Source organism: Monopterus albus, unplaced genomic scaffold, assembly GCF_001952655.1.
Source record: "Monopterus albus unplaced genomic scaffold, M_albus_1.0 scaffold21.1, whole genome shotgun sequence".
NCBI lineage: Eukaryota > Metazoa > Chordata > Actinopteri > Synbranchiformes > Synbranchidae > Monopterus > Monopterus albus.
The window spans coordinates 81,258-101,998 of record NW_018127901.1 but is presented as its reverse complement, the minus strand read 5'-3'; the positions used below and the strand labels follow the sequence as shown (position 1 = coordinate 101,998).

At 46.4% G+C, this 20,741-nt stretch overlaps 1 protein-coding gene across 1 annotated transcript in view; it reads right to left on the bottom strand.

Annotated features, from left to right (window-relative positions):
- arap3 (ArfGAP with RhoGAP domain, ankyrin repeat and PH domain 3) overlaps positions 1 to 20,741 on the bottom strand; it is a 34,796-nt gene that overhangs the window by 3,187 nt on the left and 10,868 nt on the right. The window contains exons 2-32 of the mRNA XM_020594098.1: positions 19,968 to 20,130; positions 18,047 to 18,985; positions 17,211 to 17,245; positions 16,930 to 17,012; positions 16,637 to 16,704; positions 16,292 to 16,531; positions 15,406 to 15,475; positions 13,646 to 13,766; positions 12,829 to 13,013; positions 12,225 to 12,331; positions 11,427 to 11,626; positions 10,059 to 10,144; positions 9,578 to 9,760; positions 8,589 to 8,709; positions 7,686 to 7,790; positions 6,426 to 6,588; positions 6,173 to 6,275; positions 5,626 to 5,824; positions 5,476 to 5,539; positions 5,233 to 5,396; positions 4,402 to 4,614; positions 3,951 to 4,056; positions 3,717 to 3,864; positions 3,564 to 3,632; positions 3,195 to 3,269; positions 2,840 to 2,957; positions 2,618 to 2,746; positions 2,209 to 2,345; positions 2,048 to 2,130; positions 1,359 to 1,394; positions 170 to 233 (exon numbers count right to left, since the gene is read on the bottom strand). Of these exons, the coding sequence (XP_020449754.1) occupies positions 170 to 233; positions 1,359 to 1,394; positions 2,048 to 2,130; positions 2,209 to 2,345; positions 2,618 to 2,746; positions 2,840 to 2,957; positions 3,195 to 3,269; positions 3,564 to 3,632; positions 3,717 to 3,864; positions 3,951 to 4,056; positions 4,402 to 4,614; positions 5,233 to 5,396; positions 5,476 to 5,539; positions 5,626 to 5,824; positions 6,173 to 6,275; positions 6,426 to 6,588; positions 7,686 to 7,790; positions 8,589 to 8,709; positions 9,578 to 9,760; positions 10,059 to 10,144; positions 11,427 to 11,626; positions 12,225 to 12,331; positions 12,829 to 13,013; positions 13,646 to 13,766; positions 15,406 to 15,475; positions 16,292 to 16,531; positions 16,637 to 16,704; positions 16,930 to 17,012; positions 17,211 to 17,245; positions 18,047 to 18,985; positions 19,968 to 20,041 (4,488 nt within the window). The 5' untranslated portion in view covers positions 20,042 to 20,130. The remainder of the gene's footprint in view (positions 1 to 169; positions 234 to 1,358; positions 1,395 to 2,047; positions 2,131 to 2,208; positions 2,346 to 2,617; positions 2,747 to 2,839; positions 2,958 to 3,194; positions 3,270 to 3,563; positions 3,633 to 3,716; positions 3,865 to 3,950; positions 4,057 to 4,401; positions 4,615 to 5,232; positions 5,397 to 5,475; positions 5,540 to 5,625; positions 5,825 to 6,172; positions 6,276 to 6,425; positions 6,589 to 7,685; positions 7,791 to 8,588; positions 8,710 to 9,577; positions 9,761 to 10,058; positions 10,145 to 11,426; positions 11,627 to 12,224; positions 12,332 to 12,828; positions 13,014 to 13,645; positions 13,767 to 15,405; positions 15,476 to 16,291; positions 16,532 to 16,636; positions 16,705 to 16,929; positions 17,013 to 17,210; positions 17,246 to 18,046; positions 18,986 to 19,967; positions 20,131 to 20,741) is intronic.

Genomic DNA, 20,741 nt, shown 5'->3' with positions numbered 1-20,741 from the left:
GATAAAAGACAAAACATTTGCGACTGATTAGTGGAGGAGGATCAGGACTAGAGCAGCGCTCAACCCTCCGGAGGACACGCTGAAGTCCTTCTACTGGACTCAGCTGTTCTGCATCTGCTCCTAGTCTGTAGGTAAATACGTGTTAGAGCAGGGTGAGAGTGAAACTGACCTGGGCTTTGAGGAAGCTGGTGATCCAGTCCCACAGGTCATTCTCACAGCTACAGCATAGGTACCTAAGTGAGAGACACGGGATCAACTGTACACATCCCACCTGTGACACAGGCATCTGCTATAAACAACATGAAGCATGACATCAAATGGAAAAGTACTGAACAGTGTGTATGCTGACAAAAGTCGTCACAACCAAAGTGAGGAGAGAATCTGCTCCTCTCATGTGGTTTAACATTAAGGATCCACACAACACGCAGCTGCGTCCTGACCAGCTGCATCATTGAGAGCATCTTGACCAGCTGCATCACTGTCTGGTATGGCAGCACTACTGCTATGGACCGCAAGCGCCTGCAGAGAGTGGTAAAGACTGTGGAGAAGATCACCAGGACTCCACTGCCCTCTCTGCAGAGCATTTACCACCACGGGGTGTGTAGGAAGGCTGCCTCCATCCTCAAAGATCCCCCCCGCCCCTATCACAGACTGTTCACCTCCCTACCCTCTGGCCGGAGGTTCAGAAGTGTGAAATGTAGGACCACTAGACTGAAAAACTCTTTCTTTCCCTCTGCCATCAGACTCCTAAACAGCTGAGGAATTTATTACCAGGAAATACGTGATGTACTGTTTACATTCTCAGTTTGCACATTGACTGTTGACTGCTGCACATGCTGCTCCCATGCAGCATACATTCTATTATATTCTTATATATTTTTTCTACTATATTGCTGCATCTGTTGCTGCTTAAAGTGCCTTAGATTTTGTGTTATTTATTTATCTACTTTATAGTTCATTTGTATTCATGTGGACGGCAAAGTAAGAATTTCATTGTACAGGGAAACACGTTTCCTAACTGTGCATAGGACAAATAAACACTTTGAACTTGAACTTTGAAAACACATGGCGCCATTTTGTAAGTGAAACAGGTCTGTCTGAACTCTTTCCTGACTTCTTCACATTTGGACACAATTGGCAGGCAGCACAGTGGCACGGTGGTTAGCGCTGTTCCTTCACAGCGAGAAGGTTGTGGGTTCGTGACCTTTCTGTACCGGTATAGAAGATGAATGAATCAGGAGCTTTACTGGGTAACAACTAGAAGTGGACAGTGTCAGGAAATGTGGCAACAGCAGTATGGACCAGATCTGCACCAGTTTCTATGCATTTTAAACCATCAGCGGTACTGTGATACTTACAGCTGGTGTTTGTCGGACATCACTGTGAACCCCCACCTGCAGGTGCAAACACATCATTAATGTTCACCTAATAACACATAGAGGAGTCAGCTGACTGCCATCACCACCTTCCTGCCTATCACAGTGTTTGATCTCTCATTAACACTATTCTGTCATTATTAATTCTTTATGTTTCAGTCCCAGTTTAAACCCCCGTGTGAGTTCTGTTCTCAGGCAGCAGGCACTCAGTGTGAGTGCAGCTTGCACCGTTGACTGGGCTTTAATGTAGACTGCTATTTTGTGTGGGACTGTACTTCATTTAGGCAAATAACTGAATAAATTAAAGTTCATACCTATTCTGATAATGAATAATTCCATCACAAATAAGTTCTATTCTTTATTCTCACTCAGCAATTTGTCTGCTGGTAAATCCTGCTGCTCTCTGGTGAAAACACTCATGCAGGTTGCAACAGTAAAATAAAAACGATAAAAGTTAGAGATAACAGCCATAATTAACTTTTCTGTGTAGCACTTTTCAAAACCTAAGTTACAGAGTGTTTCACACTGAACTCAACTCAACAAGATAGAAGATATAATTGTAAAAATCTCAATAAATGGGACGTTAGAGTAAAACCGTTCCAGTGACATAAGCTAACAAAAGTGCACAGCCATGTAGGAAGCATGCGGTTGTACAGGTGTGATCTCGTTACCTGGTCGGAGCCTTCAGTTTCCTGCGAATGCCAATGTAGATCCTCATGGACTTGAGAGACCACTCCTTCTCTGGTTTGATGCTCTGAAGGAAAACACACACCAGTCAGGACAGCGGTACTGGTTCACTGGTCCAGACAGAATCCCAGTTACTGACTTGTACCTTCTTGTCTTTGAGCAGAAGCAGCTTGTGGTTTTTGATCTGAAAGGTCCGCTCCTGGAACTTGTTGCCCTGAAGAAGCTTTGGAGGTTCCTCACGGCACTTCAACAGACCGACCTTCATGATCTCACTCTTATAGGCTGAGTACATACACACAGACGGACAGGGAGACAACCAGGGAGATGTATTTAGACACAGTGGGGAACAGCAGTGGTGTTGGAGCTTCACATCTGTGTTGATCATGACTGCTCTTGTGTTCGTGCTTCTGTTTATGTCTGAACTGACAGCGTGAGCTTTTGTTTGTGCAACAGCGGACCTGGACAACAGCAGGCAATCTGCTGCTCTTCAGGGTGCCGGTACATTTTATCACAAATAAAAGCTGTCTATAACTGAGGTTTTGTGCTGGACCTACAGGTGAGAATGTTGATGCCTTCTCCTTTAGGAACCCTCTTCACCACCAGGTAGGCCGAGCTTGGGTCGGCCATCTTGCACCACTGCAGAGCCTGCTCCAGTACCTTCTCTTTGGGGTGTAATGGGCGCTCTGAAATAACAGCAACAGAATCCCATCAGCAGGACTCATTCCAGGTGTATCAAAGAGAGAGATAGGTGTCCAGGTGTTGTGGTGCTCACTCACCCAGCTGTCCGTCCTCGATGGCCTCGAATGTCATCCAGACGTCTTTCTCACCAGCCGGGACGTTCCTCATGTACAGAACCTGATTGGTCAGCTCCTCTGCACACATGGTGGGAGACACCTGTCAGGGTCAGAGGTCACAATAAGCACCACTGGCTTCCTGTTTATCCCAGCATGCACTGGGCAGGTCACATGTTCATGGATGGCTTTTAATTGGAGCCTGAAATCACTGTGATGACTAATACTAAGGGTCAGTATTAACAGAATGAATGAGTGACAGTGAGGTGGGTATTAACAGTACGAATCAGTAAGAGTAAGGCTGGTATTCACAGTATGAATGAGTACCACGCAGATTTACCTTGAGAGTAACACAGCAGTCTGGTATCTTCATCTCCAGATAAACTTCGATGATCAGATCACCGGCCTGAGAGAGCTGCAGATACAAACTTCATCAATACTCAGTGCATATTACGAGCTCATTACTGCTAGTGTATTACCAGCATATAGAAAACATATGAATAACTTAACACCAAATAACTGCTAACTTACTACCTGTCCCCTGCTAACAACAGACACACTATCAGTCAAATATTTATGAACAGTCAGAAGCTGGAGGTAGAGTTTATCTGAAACCCGATCAATGAACTGTATGTTTGACAGAACTTCCTGAGCTCCTCTTCAGTAATGTGTGCAGCTCTGAGGCCACAGTAGAACTCCATCAGTGCACCTGAGTGTCCTTCCAGGTGGTGATGAGGCTGACTTCCAGCTCGATCTGAGTCTGATGCTCCTCATCGACCTGAAACATGATCACAAGTCAGAGCTTTGTCCAGTCTGTATTGACACAGAGGATTGAGCGGCGTTACCTCAGAATCCTACTCACATCAAAGACGTACAGATAGTTGTCTATCAGATCCTCGATGATCTTCACCTCGTGCTCTCCCTTCCCATCGGTCTGGAACAGACTAGGAGCAAACAGCAGCGACAGGTTCTTAGTGCACATCTGGTTCAGATCGGCGCACTTCTGGACCCTGGGGGGACAACAGGTGTTACTGCTGTTGGTGCTCCAGGTACAACCCATACTGCTGCTGACTCTGGCCTGTCAGCCAGAGCTCACCTGTACAGGTGGCTGATGAGAGCAGCCAGGGTGGTCCTATTGACTCGAGGAAGGCTCCGGATGATCTCTTTGTAGCGGTCCAACCTCTGACTCTTCTGAGGCACTTCTGAAGGTACAAATTCATTCCAGTTAAACTTTGAGTCAGTGTATTGAGTATAAAGAAAGTACCATGCTAAGGAAAACAGACCAGGCTGCAATAAATACCTGTCACCAAGCACATTTATTTAAGGGTGGAGAGAATTAGTTTACGCTGCCGTTTCCACTGTAAGCATGCATTATATAGAGTGAGAGGGCAGATGAAACATTTGAGAAGCAAAACCAGGCGTGTTTAAGGCAACAGTGCCTGAAGACATCTGGATGTACTTCATTAAGTTCACACACTGTAGTTTTATGATCAGAATGTCTATATCTGAACACAAACCAGCTGAGAAATTGGTTAAACAGGACTCACTGGCAGCCTGCTGCCACAGCGGGTGGAGTTCGGCCATGAAGATGGGGTCATCGATCTCTCTGAAGAATCTCTTCAGGACGTCTGTCACATCCTCAATGAAGTGGTCCCCGATCCGCAGTTTGACATTTCGAGCATCTTTACGAAATTCTTCCATCAGCAGCTTGATCCTGGATTTGGCTCCATTCTTTCGGTAGATCCCCTCATGGCCTAGACCTACAGAGCATGCTCAGAACGTCAACCTGCACCTGTGACTGAATCAGTGAGAGGTCTGACCACAGCTTCAATGCAGCTGCACAGACCAACTGTTAGGGTTTGACCTCAGAGCTCAGTTCAGAACAAGGAACCTGAACATTTTAAACTTTACAGCTGCTCACCTGTTTAGTCAGTGACACTAAGCTACAATCACTCAGTCATACATAACCCTGGACTACTGACCCTGATCATCACATCTCTGCATGTGCTTCATAAAGACCAGGAATGTGGCATTCACCATGTTCTTTAGAAAACAAGTATCATAACATTATGTGTGATTAACAACAAACTTTTAGCTGCTGACGTAAACAACAGTTTCAGATGTAGGGGCAACAGAATCATGACCTGTGCACAGCCCAGACATGTTATCAAGCTCAGGGCAGCTTTTCTACAGGGTCTGTCCGATGACAACGGCTCAGACCAGAATGTGCTGCTAAACCACAGCTACTGCAGGAGCAGGAAGTGGTGGAGCACAATCATATGACTTGATGATTAGATGATAAGAACATGTGACTGTGGCCACATTTCTGCACACACACACACAGTTTAGCACCGAGGCTTTTACTCGCTCCTCCTCACCATACTGAGTGATGAAGGCGATGCAGCTGTCCACAATGATGGGGATGTCGTTTCTGCTTAGCTGCTGCTCTCGCAGAGTGTTGCCTTTACCCCCGGCTGCTCGCTGGATGTCCGCATACCACAGAGAGAAATCAGTGCGACCGACCCCCTGCAGGTGCACGGTCCTGATGGGGAGAGGAAATGAGAAGATGAAGAGAAGCAGAAACAAAGACAGGACTAAGTGAGTCAGGATCTTCATCTCACCTTCCCTTCTCGACTAACACCAGGATGTCTTTCTTCTCGTGGCTCTCGCTCTCCGAGGCAATACCTTCAACACAAACACGGTGTTCTCTAACTCAACCAGACACATTCGGTCAGATGTGGTGTACCTGCAGACCGGGGATTAGGACTCACTGAGCTCCTGCAGGCAGTTCAGGTTGATGATGTCCTCTGCTGCTCTGTCGTTTCGGGGACAGATGAACAAGTTGGACTTCTGCAAGACAAAGTAGGCCTCCTTCCACTGCTGGGGGTCCAACATGGCTCTGTAGCGCAGCAGGCCGACACGCTCAAACTCCCGAGTCAACAAGCAGTGGCAGCTGAGCGGAGTCGCAGCCTGACCACAGACAACAGGACGGAAATGGCGTGTCAGAGAGGGCAGTCAGTGAAGAACTAAAACATCTGATCAAACATTCTTAGTCAACTTGTGACGTACGAACAGTGAAACTGAAACATTTTGAGAAAGAAGCTCTCATAGGAAAAAAGTTAAGAAATGTCAAAAACATACAAGAAAATCACAATCTGGAATCGTGTTATATGTTCAGAAAGTAAAAATCAAATCAAATCGTAAAGACAAAAGTGGCAATGTTTTAAAAAAAACATAGATAGCCTGGATTTTAGTACTCGTAACAATCCACAAACACCCCTCTGGCTTGTGTGATGACATGAAACCGAAGGCTCTGACCTTCCCGATGGCTCGTGTCCAGCTGTGCAGGGCGTCGGCTGTCTCCAAACCGAACTGATAAAGCTTCTCTGACGTCAAATACAACTCGAAGGTGTAACGAAACCTGGGGAGGAGGAGGAGGACAGGTCCTCAATAGAACTGTAGCTTTTAAAGACCACAGCAGCTGTTTACGTGTTCATGTTATCAAGGCAGTCGACGTCATGCAAACATCTGGTAATTCAGAGGATCAGATTAGGTGGCATGAAAAGATCACCTGTACCTGTCGATGAATCCGTTGTTGTTGTTGGACGAGTCGGGGCGGCTGACTCCTAAACACATGATGTCTTTAACACTGATCTGCATGCAGGGATCAGCTGATCGCTCCGACTCGTAGAAGAGCAGAGACTGATCCACCGAACACCAGAACTTCTGGAAGTCTGACAACGAGACGACAGGAGACGTTTCTCTGAGCTGTTCCTCTCTTTGACAACATGGTTTTATTACCTCGGGCACAGAAACACATCTCCTGCCACAGACACAAGACTTCTTCTGGTGCAACACATAAATCATGAGCTTGTTACAAAATGTGAAGTAACAGCTGATAAAGTGTAAGTACATTTACCCTAACACCTAACCCATCTCCCAGCTGAAGGGTTGGTGGTTTGATCCCAAACCTTTCCAGCCCACATTTGGAAGACACTGAACGCCCACTTGCTCCCGCTGACACCACCAGTGCGTGGGCATTCGTGTGGGCCAATGGGAAATAGCATAAAACGCTTCAGTGTGTAGATAAGCTCTACGTAAGTACTAGACCAGTGACCCTGAGGTTAAAGTGGTGTCGTACCAGACGGCAGGAGTTTTGGCTAAAAACCAAATTTACAGGTCGGTTTCCTAATAATCGTGCCTGAAATGTATTTGGTGCTAATTATGGGGATAAAGGGAGAAACTGTTTGGAAGAGCAGCTCTGATTAGACCCAAGTAAATATTCATTTATTACTGGAAACTTTACTCCATCCATTGATTTGTTTATCTGTGGGCATAAGGTAATTCTTGCACATTCAGCCGACTGGGTGTGACTGACTGACTGTGTTACACCAGGAGTCAGTGGACGGACCAGTCCAACACTGTGTGTCCTGCAGACCCAATCAGCACCAAGCGAAGGATTCTTTCCAGGACACTGTGCAAAATATAAACCTGAAGCCAAGCCACACTTAAAGACACATGTCTGTGACTGAACTGTGACCAATGTCAAATGAGAGTGAATGTCAGTTTAATGCTGCAGAATCAAACACCAGTCACCCTCAGACTGTGGTGTCAGGTCAGGTCCTGGAGGTGTTCCTAATAATCTGGCAGGTGTCCCTGGTTTTATCAATGGCAGTGTAAAAAGTAGGACGTGTTCAATAGGAAGAGCAGTCAAGGTTGACGGAGCGGCTCCTTCTGTCCTCTGAACTCTCTGTGTCACATCATCTGTTTTCTTGCAGAGAGACAGAGGACTGAACCAGCTGACACCCCCCTACCCATAGTCCTACAGTACCTTCTCGAGTTTTCCTGGACAGCATCCCTCTGCTGATGCAGCCCGATTTGTAGAGGTAACCGGTGTGAAGAACGGGCTGCATGATCTCGTCATACACACTGGGGTCTGAGGGGAGAACGGGAACGTTTCAGCTGCAGCTTGTCACACTCAGATGTCACATGGAGACAGAGATACAGAGTGAATGAACAAAGGAGACTGAAGAAAACTGACATGTAAACATCACTCACAAGGCAGTTATAAAAGCCCTGTGGCCAGGACAAATAAAACCCTTACTTCCACCAGTTTGTAGCAGGCAATAACATTGTTCTGGGATTTGTATAATCATTACTGTTCTACTGTGGAAGCAGTGTCGAAGAGCAGAGCAGCTCATACTTCAGAATCAGTCTGAATAACATGAAAACAAAAGGTTTCTGCATCAAAACTCAGCCTGAGTCGGTTTCTTCTGACTGAGACTTGGACTTGAGTGGGTTCTGGTTAGAAGCATAAATGTGTGTGTGGGCTGAGTGAGTTTCTCTGGTAACTGAAGCACAGTGTTTCAAGATAAAAGCCTCCCTGCAGGACCAAAGCTGATAGCAGAGCAGCTGCATCACAAACCCCCACCTCTGCATCAGAATCAACTTTATTGGCCAGGTGTGTCAGATACATGAGGAATTTGACCTGGGCTCTGCCTCCACAAACACAACTGACCTTCACCTGCTCCGCACTCTGCACACAGTCTCTGTTTTACTTTTAGCAGGACAGAAATGTGACTGTTGTCTCTAAAATGTCCGTTTTCATGCTGACATAAAAGAAGAAATGACTTTTTACAGGATGTCTGCTGCCCGGACAGCAGACGAGAGCCCCACCCAGCGGGGTGCAGAGCTGGTGTGCTCTTAGTGCAGTAGAGCACAGTCGAGTCCTGACCTGAAGGGGTGCAGTGATCCGGTAGGTGGGGGTTGGTGGTGGGTCGAGCTGACTCCGCCTCTGAGAAGATCTGAGTGACAGTTTTCAGAAGAGTCTGTTCAGAGACGGCAGAACACAGGACCTGGTAATGGGCGAGAGACATTCACGTAAACAGAGAGAGAGAGACATCAACACTAGTTCCATTCAGTGTGGCTCAGATTTTAAGTGAATTTTCAGAAAGTTGTCTAAATCAACCCTGACTGAGGTCCTGTCTCCACCCCTCCTGCTGTGTGAGTCTGAGCTCACCAGCTGGTGGAGGTAAACAGCAGGTGGAGCTGATTGTCATTAAACCAGTGCAGAAGACGACGAGGTGACTAACAGCTGGAAAACCTGATGGAAACTGACGTGTTCATGTCAGGAAGGTCACAGCCTCCACACACACCTGATGTTTCAGTCACATGACTCATGTCACTCTGATTGGGATCCATGCAGATACCGCCATACCACACACCAGCACAAACACGTAGGGCTGGGTATCACTCCAGATGTTTTGATACTGGTACAGATACCATGACTTCATACTGGCCCCTAAACAAAACCAATCTTATAAAATAAATTTAAACTAACACATTTTGGTACCGATTATAGTTTGATTTTTCAGTTCCTGGGCATTACTGTGCACTCAAAGAAGATTCACAACATAAAAAGTAAATCTATTTACCACAACCTTAAGTTCTCTTAAAAATAACATCAAGAAATAAAAATGTATAGGAAGTATTTTTCAATACTTAATGGTACTGAAGTAATTGGATCAATGCCATATAATTATTGAAGATCAATCATCGTCAGACACTAACACGTATCAAAGAGGCCGTTTGTAAAGCTGCTGTACTGTGATGATGTCACGCACAGTGTCATGTGATATGACCACCGTCGCACACAGACACGTCACGTGTGACGCCTCACAAACGGCCTCCTGCTGTGATCTGAGGCGGAAGCACGGCTCACACCTTGAGCAGCTGCTCCTGGCTGCTGAACGCAGGGTGGGGCAGGCGGTATCGTCCCTCTCTGTATTTCTGAGTGATGAACTCTCTCCTCTGCTCGGGCGAGGCGTCGCAGTCCAACTCCTCTGACAGAGACAGACGAGCTGCCCAGAAGTCATTGGCCCGGTCGTTCCCCAGCATGATGAACAGCTGACACAGAAACACAACGGTGGAGCGTCACACAACATAACAGATAACTGAAACAGCTTAAAGAGAATCAACACCCACGCTTCCTTCACAGCATGGTTCAGAACCCAGTTTCACCCACAATCTGACCTCCAATGAAAACTGCTGACATCTTTAACTACACGTTTATGGATTCTATGGGCTGTGGAGGAGCAGGTTGGTCGGCCTGGACCGGGCAGAACAGACCCTGAGGGGCTACATGTTAACAGCAGAAACATTTTGGGGCCCCATCAGGTGAATCCTCCTCTGGTTGTGTTCTCACCTGGACAACTTCGTTGCTCCACACGCTGGTGTCCAGTTTGAGACTCTGGACCTTAGAGACCATCGTGCCCAGACCTCGGTGCTGCCCTGCAGACACACACACACACACACACACACACACACACACACACACACACACACACACACACAGGTGAACGAAGGTACCTGGACAATGTCTGGATTTGGCATAAAACAGACCTGTCTGTGTGGAGTCCCAAGTCCAAATCAACTCAGTTGTTGACGTGAGCTTTGAAATGAAATAAGCAATCAGTCCCAGCTGTGTGAAGACAGAGTCCAGCACGGACCCAGTACACCTACACTAGCGCCCCCTAGGACAAAGTGTGCCACAGGTGCAACAACAACAGGTTAAAAAGCGCTCCATAAATGAAGTGTTATTCCCATTCCTCTTCGTTCCTGTCTGTTATTAGAACCCATGAGTTAGCGAAGGGCAGTGAAAGCATCAGGTGAAGTGCTGCTGTTAGTGGAGCAGCTCCACGTCAGGAGGTGTGGCTTCATGCCTGAACTTGGTTTGTCTGTGTACTCACCCTCCCAAGCCAGTCATCCATAAAAATGAGGTCACCCCCCAGCTTCACACTAAAGATGGTTCTTAGAAAATTTTTCAATATGAAATGGAAACTGTCTGAGAATGTGACCTGAACATCAGAGTTTCAGGTGAGACAATAAACCCAACACCACACCTGGATGACGATACAGTCGCACAAATGCAGCTGAACCAGAACAGCCACAGTTTCACCTGCAGTGATCCATGTCTCCACATGTATTCACAGGGACCCAACCACAAAGTTGTGTGAGAGTGTGCACAGCATTAGCACACTGTGTTCACCTGGGCAGGTGATTATGTTCTGAACGATATTTTAATTGAGCAGCACACAGACTTTTACTGTAAAGACCTGAAGGTTTTATGTGGTCTGTTTTCTCCTGGCCTCTTCCTACATCAGCACACACCGATACTTTAGAAGTGTCCACAGTTCAGCAGCTTGTGTTTGTCCTGTCCCTGTATCAACATGTTGTTGCTGAGCTGGTGTTTGGGGGCGGATGGAGCTCATCACTGTGCTAGTGGGACATTGTTGAGGCAGTTTTAATCAGCATCAGAGAACATTTAATGTGGTACAAAGCGATGCCTGACGTTGGGAAATCAGAGCGTTTCTGGTGGTTTCTGTGGTGTTGACTGAAGACTTGGGGCCTTCCTGGAGTTTCATGTACACTAGTTGTTTGCTGCATGTTGCCCAGAAAGTCCAGCTGGACAATGTTAAAAGTAACTTTAAGATACAAAACAAGAACACAATATCCCACTGGGACCAGTGGTGTTTCTTAGTCTGAGCTGATCTGACTTCACACTGCGTCCTACCTGCACAGTTCTTGCAGATGACCACACACAGGTTGATGGAGGCCCAGTCGGGGTTCAGAGCCTTGCAGTCAGCACACACCCTATTGGATCGGTTGGACCAGATCTTCTCAGCCACCTCGTAGTCCGACAGAGTCTCAGCAATCGACTCCTGCAGGGCCTCCATCCAGTCCCGCTTGTCCCGCTCTGAGTCTGCCGTGAAGCTGAGGAGGCAGAGCAGAGTTCTGCAGTGAGGCTTGGTGGATGTCGCTACAGCAACAACATTGTAAGGACAGAAATTCTCTGTCTAAGAAGTTTGTGGATTTTATTATTTATATTCAATATGAACAGTGGGTCTGGTAAAAACCAAGAGTGTGAGCCCACACATTAGAGAGCTGCGGTGAATTAGCTGTAAGGAGCTTTTTCTCTGCCTCAATGACCTGGTTTTGGGACAAATGGCCTGGTAAAGGGTGGCTGAGAGGACTCAGTTTCATCTACAGAGCAGGAAACAAAGATCTGGACATGAAGCATCTGACCCCGCACATGTGACCGATTCTTCACATCCAGGCCGGACATGTTTTACAGGAGCTTTGTTACAGCAAACGTGGGTGTTTGAATAAGAAAGAGAAAGTGCTTTGCACTGTAGAGCTGGAGCTGCAGCAGGTTTAACACGTAATCAGCCTAAAACCAACCAGGAGGGGATGTTCTTCTGACCCCTCCTTGCAGTTGTTAAACTGAAACAAGGGCCTCATTTAGGCAACAGCACTAAACAGTAATAAAGTCCTACAGCAGACAGGGAGGTGATGCAGTGTCTGATGATACCTGAAGCCTTTGTACGGAGTTATAAGGTCGAAGCTCTTGTTTTTTCCATCCCTGATCGTCGCTCCTCGAGCTTCGATCACCGTGATCCCGATGCCGGTACGAAAACACTGCAGACAGATGTTAGAGACACACAGGTCACATATGCAACGCCCTGCATGCATCAGCGAGCTGCAGGATCAGAGTCTTCATCTGCGTTCTGCTGGCACTGAGTCGCTCTGAGCACTGACAACCAGCTACACTAAATCTGGAACATGTGATCCCACTGTCTAATGAATCTAGCAGTGACATCATTTCATTCCATTTCCAATAAAAGTCCACTTGTTTTAAGGATTTTGCATAAATGAGAAAATCTTGTGAGAAGACAGAAAAAGCAAAGACTGTACATGCAGTAAAATCTAGAAAGTTGCTATGATTCTGATACTGATATAACTGAGTTTTCAGCAGTAACAGTTTGAAAAACATGACTTTTACAAGTCCAGACCATAATGACGTGCTGTGATGGAAATGTTTTGAACTGTTAGCAGTGTGCTAAAATATTATTCCCACAGCATGAACCAGCAGCAACCTGCAGCCACAGTGACATCATACCTGTCTGTGCACTCACCTGTTCGCTCTTGTACAGCCAGATCTGGTCAGTGTTGATGGCGGCGTACACTTTGGATTTGGTTCCTTTCAGCTCCAGGACTCCGTGTTTCTGACAGTGAGATCCAGGCCCGAAATGGCGCCGACCGAAAACCATCTGATCTCGGACGTGTTCCTGCAGTGTGGACACCCACCGCCGTCTGAGCACTGACATACAGTCAAACACAGAGCAGCCATCACCACCATCATCCTCATCATCAGCTACAGGAGCCTTATTGTCCATGAATCTGTCCTCAGATATTCTGCATCCTGTCTACCTGCTCCAACGTGTTTTATGATGTTTTATCAAGTCTGAAACATTTAGACTGATCCCATTTCACTGATGAACCAGAAGAGACAGACACACAACTCTGAAGAACATTTTACTTTTAGCAGCATGACTGATAAAGACACAGACATGTCCTGTCTCATAAAATGTGTGACCATTCTTTCTTTGACTGCGTTGAAAAACATTTGACCACAAAAACAAATTTGTGGTTTTGTCCATTGCCCAACATGAGTGAAGGACAAACGGCTGAGGAAGCCTCAGAGTCGGTCATTTATTTGGTGCTCTGTTGGTCCAGGAAGACCAGTGACTGCACTGTAGAAGAAGTGTGTCTCGTCACGGACCCTCACGCCCAAAACAAGGGCGCCTTAATACAAATCTGGGCATAATGAGAAATTAATTTTAGGGCTACAGTAGAAAAACTCAGGACTATAAGAAAATGAAATGTGTGGGGATTATACTAAAATATTATCAAATACTCAGTAGTACTCTGACTGTGTGTGTGTGTGTTTACCTTCATTATCAGTCCGGAAAACAAAGACCCTGTGACTCGTCACTATTTCAAATTTATTGTCTTTAGCTGGGCGGGCCATTTGGATGGCAGCCAATGGGATCACTCCTTTCGGATAGACATCCTGAAACACAAAGCAGGTGTATTAACTTGTCAGTGTCACCAACGGGAGGGCTCGGGCCAAAACCCTCTGTTCCAGCAGGAAGGAAGGAGCTTTAGGGACTTTCATTCCCTGAATTACATCTGTCATGTTGTGCACCAGCAAACAAACACTTTATTATCAGGCTAAAGTTGGTTTGGATCTGGGACAGTGCTGGTGTTAGGTTCTGCCAGTGGACACAGGCTGAGGAAGTAAAATCTGAAGAGGAGGAGAACAGGGCAGCAAGTGGCTTTTCACAGTTACACATGCCTTTAATACTGTTGTTTACAGGAAGGCTGAGGTACTGGCTGCTTACTAGGAAAAGAAAACACAAGTCGATGTTTCAGGTTCACAGAAGAAAACTAACTCTGGTGCCCTTTGCTTTGCAGACCTGACAGAAACATAGAAGTTTAGTTAAAATCAGTAAAAACTTCCTAGACAGGACTATGACACTCTACTACTGCACTGAGCACTGTTTACCCTTGTCTTTATCTTTGCACATAATGCTCATTCTTGCACATATTGGTGTTGGTCTTTATCCCAGCACACTGTGTTCAGTCCTGCATACATTGGCATTGTATGCAGGTACCCTATGCACATTTATTATGTATAGTGTATACCTGGCACTCAAGATATTTTTTGTATTTTAGTCTTACACATTTCTTCACTTCCTTACTTTGGGTGCTGTGATTTTGGTAATCATGGATGTTGCTACTGGATACCTGAATTTTCTCCGGGATCAATAAAGTATCTATTTATCTATCTGATCACAGGTGTAGTGCTGCTGGAACACACTGGAATGACACTCCCCTCTTTTTCCTCCAAGAGAGGAGACAGAACAGGCCTAATGGCGTTAATGTGAACACCTGAAGATCCAGTCATCAGTAAAGTGTCTGTCCTGCAAAATGGAATGCTCTCAGTTGTGATAATAAAACTTAAGGCGTGGTGACTGATTCACAACGTCGACTCAAACAACATGCACTCTGATGCGAGTGTTTGTGTGTTTTGTTCAGCCACGTATATGATGACGCGGACACAGTTTAATGTCGAATACAGACTCTGTTTACAAAAGACAAGAGACGAACCAAACTCGGATCATCCAGACTGACAAACTAGAGCGTGATCTCCAGGTGCGGCTGTAGAGACAAACGTCAGAGGCGACAGTCAGCAGCAGAAACAGACTTTACCTTTAACTTCAGGAGGAGCTCAGTGAACAGTCAGTACAGTTTGGGGCTGGTTTAACACTGGAGCAGAGAGCATCTATTTCCTTATAGACTTAGGAGGCATTTAACAACTGGTCATGACAGATACTGGGGGGCACGTCCCGCAGCTGGTCCCCTGTGGAGATTACACCTTACCATCCATTACCTATGGCTACAACATTCACCCTGTGACAAATGGCTACTTACTCTCACTGTTATTCTGCCACACCAGAGAAAATAAAGTCAGTCTAACATTTGATCGTGTGGCCAATTACAGTTGCCACCATAGGAAAAGTGTTTGCATGGCCATCGAAACAGGCCACAACTTAACCATGGGCGTGCACATGCAAGCGTCATAGGGTTGCTCTGCTACTTCAGCAAATAGCACTACACCTCTGGTGATGCTAACATGATGGTCGCACCTTCTCACTGCCGAAGTACATCAGGTTTTTGCCGTCAAACTTCATGTAGCGTTTCTGGAACACATAGTTCCTGAAAATAAAAACACACACACATCAGATGCAGAGACAATCACACACATGATCACCAGTGTAATTGGACTGATTTTGTTTTTTCTACTTTGAACTCTGCAGTTATTACTGAACCCTGCTACATTTCAGGGGTACAAGCACTTTAATGCAAAGCTCTGCAGAACCAACACTGTACTCTGAGTCTGAGGTGGTTTAACTCTCACCAAAGATCCAAAAAAGAACCATTAGTTTTAAAGAGCAGACAGAGGCTGAGTAGGAAACAGAGGAAGGAAGACTAGAAGGAAAGAAACACACACCGAGTGGAGGATGAAGAGGAAGCAGAGGATGAAGAGGAGAAGGAGAAGGTGATGAGGCAGAGGCAACTTGTCAGGAAGGAGGAGACACAGGGAGGAGCAGAGAGGAGGAGATGCAGCAGAACAGCCAGCGCTGACCTCTGACTCCTGACAGATACAAAACACACATATTCACACACAAACACACAAAAGACTCAATAAACAGGTCATTGAGTCATGTTTTGTAACTTAAGGTGAAAACTAACTCCTTCAAAAATCTTAAGAACATCTGATACTTTCCTTAAAGATCACTGGAACCATTTTAGGAACCTATTTGAACTTCTTCAGAACCTTTCAAGGCCTCTACAACATCCTCAAAAACCCCTAGATGATCCTCAAGGACCACTGGAAAACTCATCAAGACCCCTACAACTTCCTAAGAACCTTTGATACTTGTCAATTTGGTACTTCTGGGTACCTGTCAGAGTACCAGGTGTTTAAAGCAAACACACCCCTGATCTAACCAGCCGTGTAATCAAACGCACCCCTGTGGAGACAGCTTGTCCAGCCAACCGCTGATAATGGGCGGGGCTCTCTCGGTCAGGGAGGTGTAGCTGGCATAGGGGGAGATGAGCATGTCCTCGTCGGTCTCGGAGGGGAAGGTGTGGCAGGGCAGGGAGAGGCAGTGGAGTGGGGGTGGAGGTTCTCCGACAGTGCTGTAACACTGAGAGTCTCCAGAGTGAAGAGCCTGAGACAAACGCTTCGTCCAGGACAACTTCTGACACCTAAACGCACAGATAAATCTTTACAAGCAGATCAGCATCATTTATGTTGCTTCATTCTGCTTCTGTGTCACGTCACACAAAGGTCTGGATATTTTAGTGCCTTACCCAGGATCCTCTGCAGGTCTGTCATCTCCCTTCCTCACCTCTCTTCCCTCCAGATGGCTTCTGTCACTCTATGATAAGACATGGGCACATTTCTATCATCAGAGACTGGAGACTTCCAAGTTTAACCCCATGATCCTTCATTCAGTTAAAATAACAATTACAGGTTTAAGACCTGGTCAGTTTTGGAGGATTTGTGACCATTAATGAACTGATTTCTTTCCTGTTAGTTCACTGGTAAATGCCCATTTAACATCCTCCTTCTAACAAAGGAAGTATGGGTGCTGCTGTCTCACCTCACTAATGTGTGGATTCCTCCTGGTTTGGAAAACAGTTTCACAGTACGGGCTGATCTCGTCCTCAGGGTTGTCTGTCGAAGCTGTTAGCATGTTAGCATGAGATACTGAGAGTTAACTGGTTTACTGTGGCACGGGCAGTGATTTGAGACCTGACCACTGTTATCACCACACATACACAGCTTTCTTTTCAGCTGTCAAACATACAGTACTGTAAATCCTAAAATAACGGCAGAGGTTCTGGAACATATTCAGATCAGAGGAAATCAATCTGCACTTACCTCTGGCTGATCCTGAAGAGTCGTTACTTAAAGTGCTGCCAGTGAAAACAGAGACAAGAACATCAACAAGCAGTGGATACTCTGCCATCCAGCAGCTGCTTTTCTAACACACCGATTAAAAACTAAAAGGTTGATGTTTGTGCAGCAGAGTTGGAGACATCCTGACTTCTAATCCCTGATGTGGGTCAAAGTCCAAAACACTGGAGCCAGGGGACTATATGGACATCCCATTAGCCTGGGAACATCTGAGGGTCTTACTGAAGGCCACAAATTGAAACACATTAGTCTGACAACAACAAAAAGTGTTGAAACTATCGAGACCTGGACTCAGAAGGGCCAAAGACCAGCAATGTGACTGGGATCAGAGATACAGTGTACCCCTCATACTGGGATCATATTCTTTGTTCACAGGTGGATGTGTGGATGGATACATAAATAAAGAGATGCCGTGGGCACCCTCAGGGACCCACATAGTTCTTTCAAAAACTCAGACACCTCCATCACAACCTCTAGAACACCTTTAAAGACCCCTGGAGCCTATTTGAACTCCATCAGAACTACTAGGACCATCTAAGGACCACTGAACACTCCTGAAGACCCCCTACAACTTGTTCCTGCCCTGGTCTAGCCAGGTCTTTAAATCAAGCTCACCTATGCAGTTTTTATAGGTATATCAATCAGATATAAGGGGTCTTGGTCAGTGAGGAGCTACAGTAGGTGGGCCTTATTTAGGATGAAAAGATGGATCTCTTTTGGCCCATTTTGTGAAGCACAACTAAAAACCAAAGTAAATATGCCTTCTTGTTAAAGACCCTGGTCTGGACAGAGTGACCTACCTGTTCCTCTCAGGATTCCTGTCAGGAATTTGTCTGGGTGGAGTTGGTGGAGCCAACTGCTGGCTGCAGTAGCTCCTCCCTCCACTGGGGGCAGCAGATCCAGGTAAAGTGCCCCAGTAGATCTCATTAGAGACCATTTCCATCCCACCTCCTCGTGGTGAACCTGCAGGTGAGGATCCAGAGAGCCTGCTGCTGTCAAGACTACCAGGACAGGAAGCCAGGCTTTGGTCCGTCTGTACAGGTAAAGAAGAAGGAGAAGAGGGCAGGGACCCCTGGAACATGGAGGGAGAGACCCCCTGGTTCAGCCTAGGGGGGACAGGAGGTACCAACCCTCCAGCATCTGACAGAGACAGGCTACGACTGAGCCGCATCCCCTCCGCCTGGCTCAGTCTTTGGCTGGGTGTGGTCGACCTGTTTTCAGGTGTGGGCCTTTCCCCTGAGGTCAAACTCTCTAACACAGTAAAACAGATGGACTCCTGTGAAAGCCTCCTGGGTGTGGGCGGTGCGGAGTCTGGTGTTGGATAGAATTTGATGGGTGCAGTCCTACGACGGTTGAAGACGGTCCTGGGTTTGGGAACTGGCTTCAGCACTGCTCTGCTGCTGTTGGACTCAGAGTTTGTCAGCATGGTGGCTAGGTTAGGAGCCGAACTGTTCCTGAATGCCTCAAAGGTAACAGGTCCTGTCGACTGACGAAGCAACGTGACGTTGTGACCTCGCTCTGAAGAAGAAACGTCCGTCACAGACTGACAGCGGTCACGTGGGAGATCTGCTTTCTGATAGGCTTGGTCAGCTTCTGTCCTTTGAATATGACTGACCAATCGTAGGATTCTCTTCCTGTGTCCTGTGGCAGTTATTCCCAGACTGACCAAGGCATCATGATCCAGGTGTGTGAGGTCTCTAGCGAATAGGAGACCAGCTTGATGGAAGGTGTCCAGGTACCTGCAGTGACAGACAGCATGCCTTTACTATGAAGATGTCACCACCTTGGTACAGACCAAACACTATAAACTACTGTCGTCCAAAAACCAAGACTGTGTGGCATCATCAACAGCAAAACTCGAGGCCACAGTCAAAAAAAAGCCAACTAGTTAACCAACTGGTTTCCATTTTTGTATGACTTCTGGGGAAATTCACACCACTGCAGCAGCAATGGGATAGAAACAGGCACTCAGTGTTAAGAATCAAAAAGTAATACACAATTGTCAATATAAACAAGTGTAGCTATAACAATACATAATAAAAACTGGTATGCTGTGTATTCACAGTTATTCAGTCTATGGGTGTGTGAGATAGACTTGGGGGTGTCTACTGGGAACAGTGCTGGTTGTACAGTCTGACGGCAGCAGGAAGGACCTGGGATAACACTCGGTCACACGCTTGGGGTGAAGCAGTATGTCACTAGTGCATCGGGTAGGTGTCCTTCTCCAGCAGGGATGTCAGCTTGGCTATCATCCTCCTGTCCCCCACCAGCTTCACTGGGTCAAGGGGACCTCCCAGAACAAAGCCGGCCCTCTTGACCAGTTTGTCCAGTCTTTAACTGTCTGTGGTCGAGATGCTGCAGACCACTACATAGAAGATGGCTGCTGCCACCACTGTGTCAGGGAAGGTCCTCAGGAGTGTCCCCTGCACTCCAAAGGACCTGAGTCTCCTCAGCAGGTAGAGCCTGCTCTGGCCTGTCTTGTAAAGTGCCTCAGTGTCATTTGACTGGTCCAGTTTGTTGAGGTGAACACCCAGGGACCTATAAGAGTCCACTCTCTCAGTGTCCATTCTTGTAGCATTTCAGTGTAGCATAACGTAGCCGACTAATGTTTGCTCTAATAGACTGAACATGTACACTATGCTAAGTGTTAGCATTGCTTCTTTTTTCCTAAATTAGGACAGGGTTAAAACTGGTCTGCTGTGTGCTAGCCCCCATCCTGACCTTTCCAGATGGATCGCTGCCAGAAGTGTCTCAACCGGTGTGCTTCCATCCGGCAAGGCCATGATGACCAACATGGAGTCTGGATCTGGCTTCGTCTCCTCCACATCCAGGACACACGGCGGCCATTACTGACCTACAGCTGGGACAGACTACTCCTGTCCATCTGCAGGAGACAAGGACAGAGCACAGCAGGTAAACGGCAGACAGCAGTGTGACAGCATAGCTTCTCTTGGGGCATCAGAAAGATCTTTTCCACAGCAGGTAAAGCTAAGTATGATGGTTGACATTCATTTTACCCATGTGCACCTGTAACACTAAAAGGGATGCAGCCATAATTAATATTGAAAGTTACCCGTGACTTTCAGTATTAATTGGAACGGAGGTCACTGGAGCTAGATGGCGTGCAGACACAACTTCTCTACACTACTTACATCCTAAAGTGTGCACTGAGCATCTGAACATGCATGCAACTGTTCATATCAAACAGACTCAGTTCAATGATGAACATTTAACCTTCAGAACCATGCTGGACACTCAGGAAACAGCAGTATCTTTCTCAAACCACTGACACTGATCAGACCTTTTTCCACTGGGGAATTAATGTGTATATTTTATGTTTGGACTGCATGAAGACTCATGCACCAAACTAACAGAAACACTGTGTAAACAAATCGAACTGGTGGCCAGAGTATGAACCTACAGAGATTCTGTCCACTAACATAGAGGAGAACAATAAACTCTAAACAGATAAATACTCAGAAAGCAGCAGCTGCT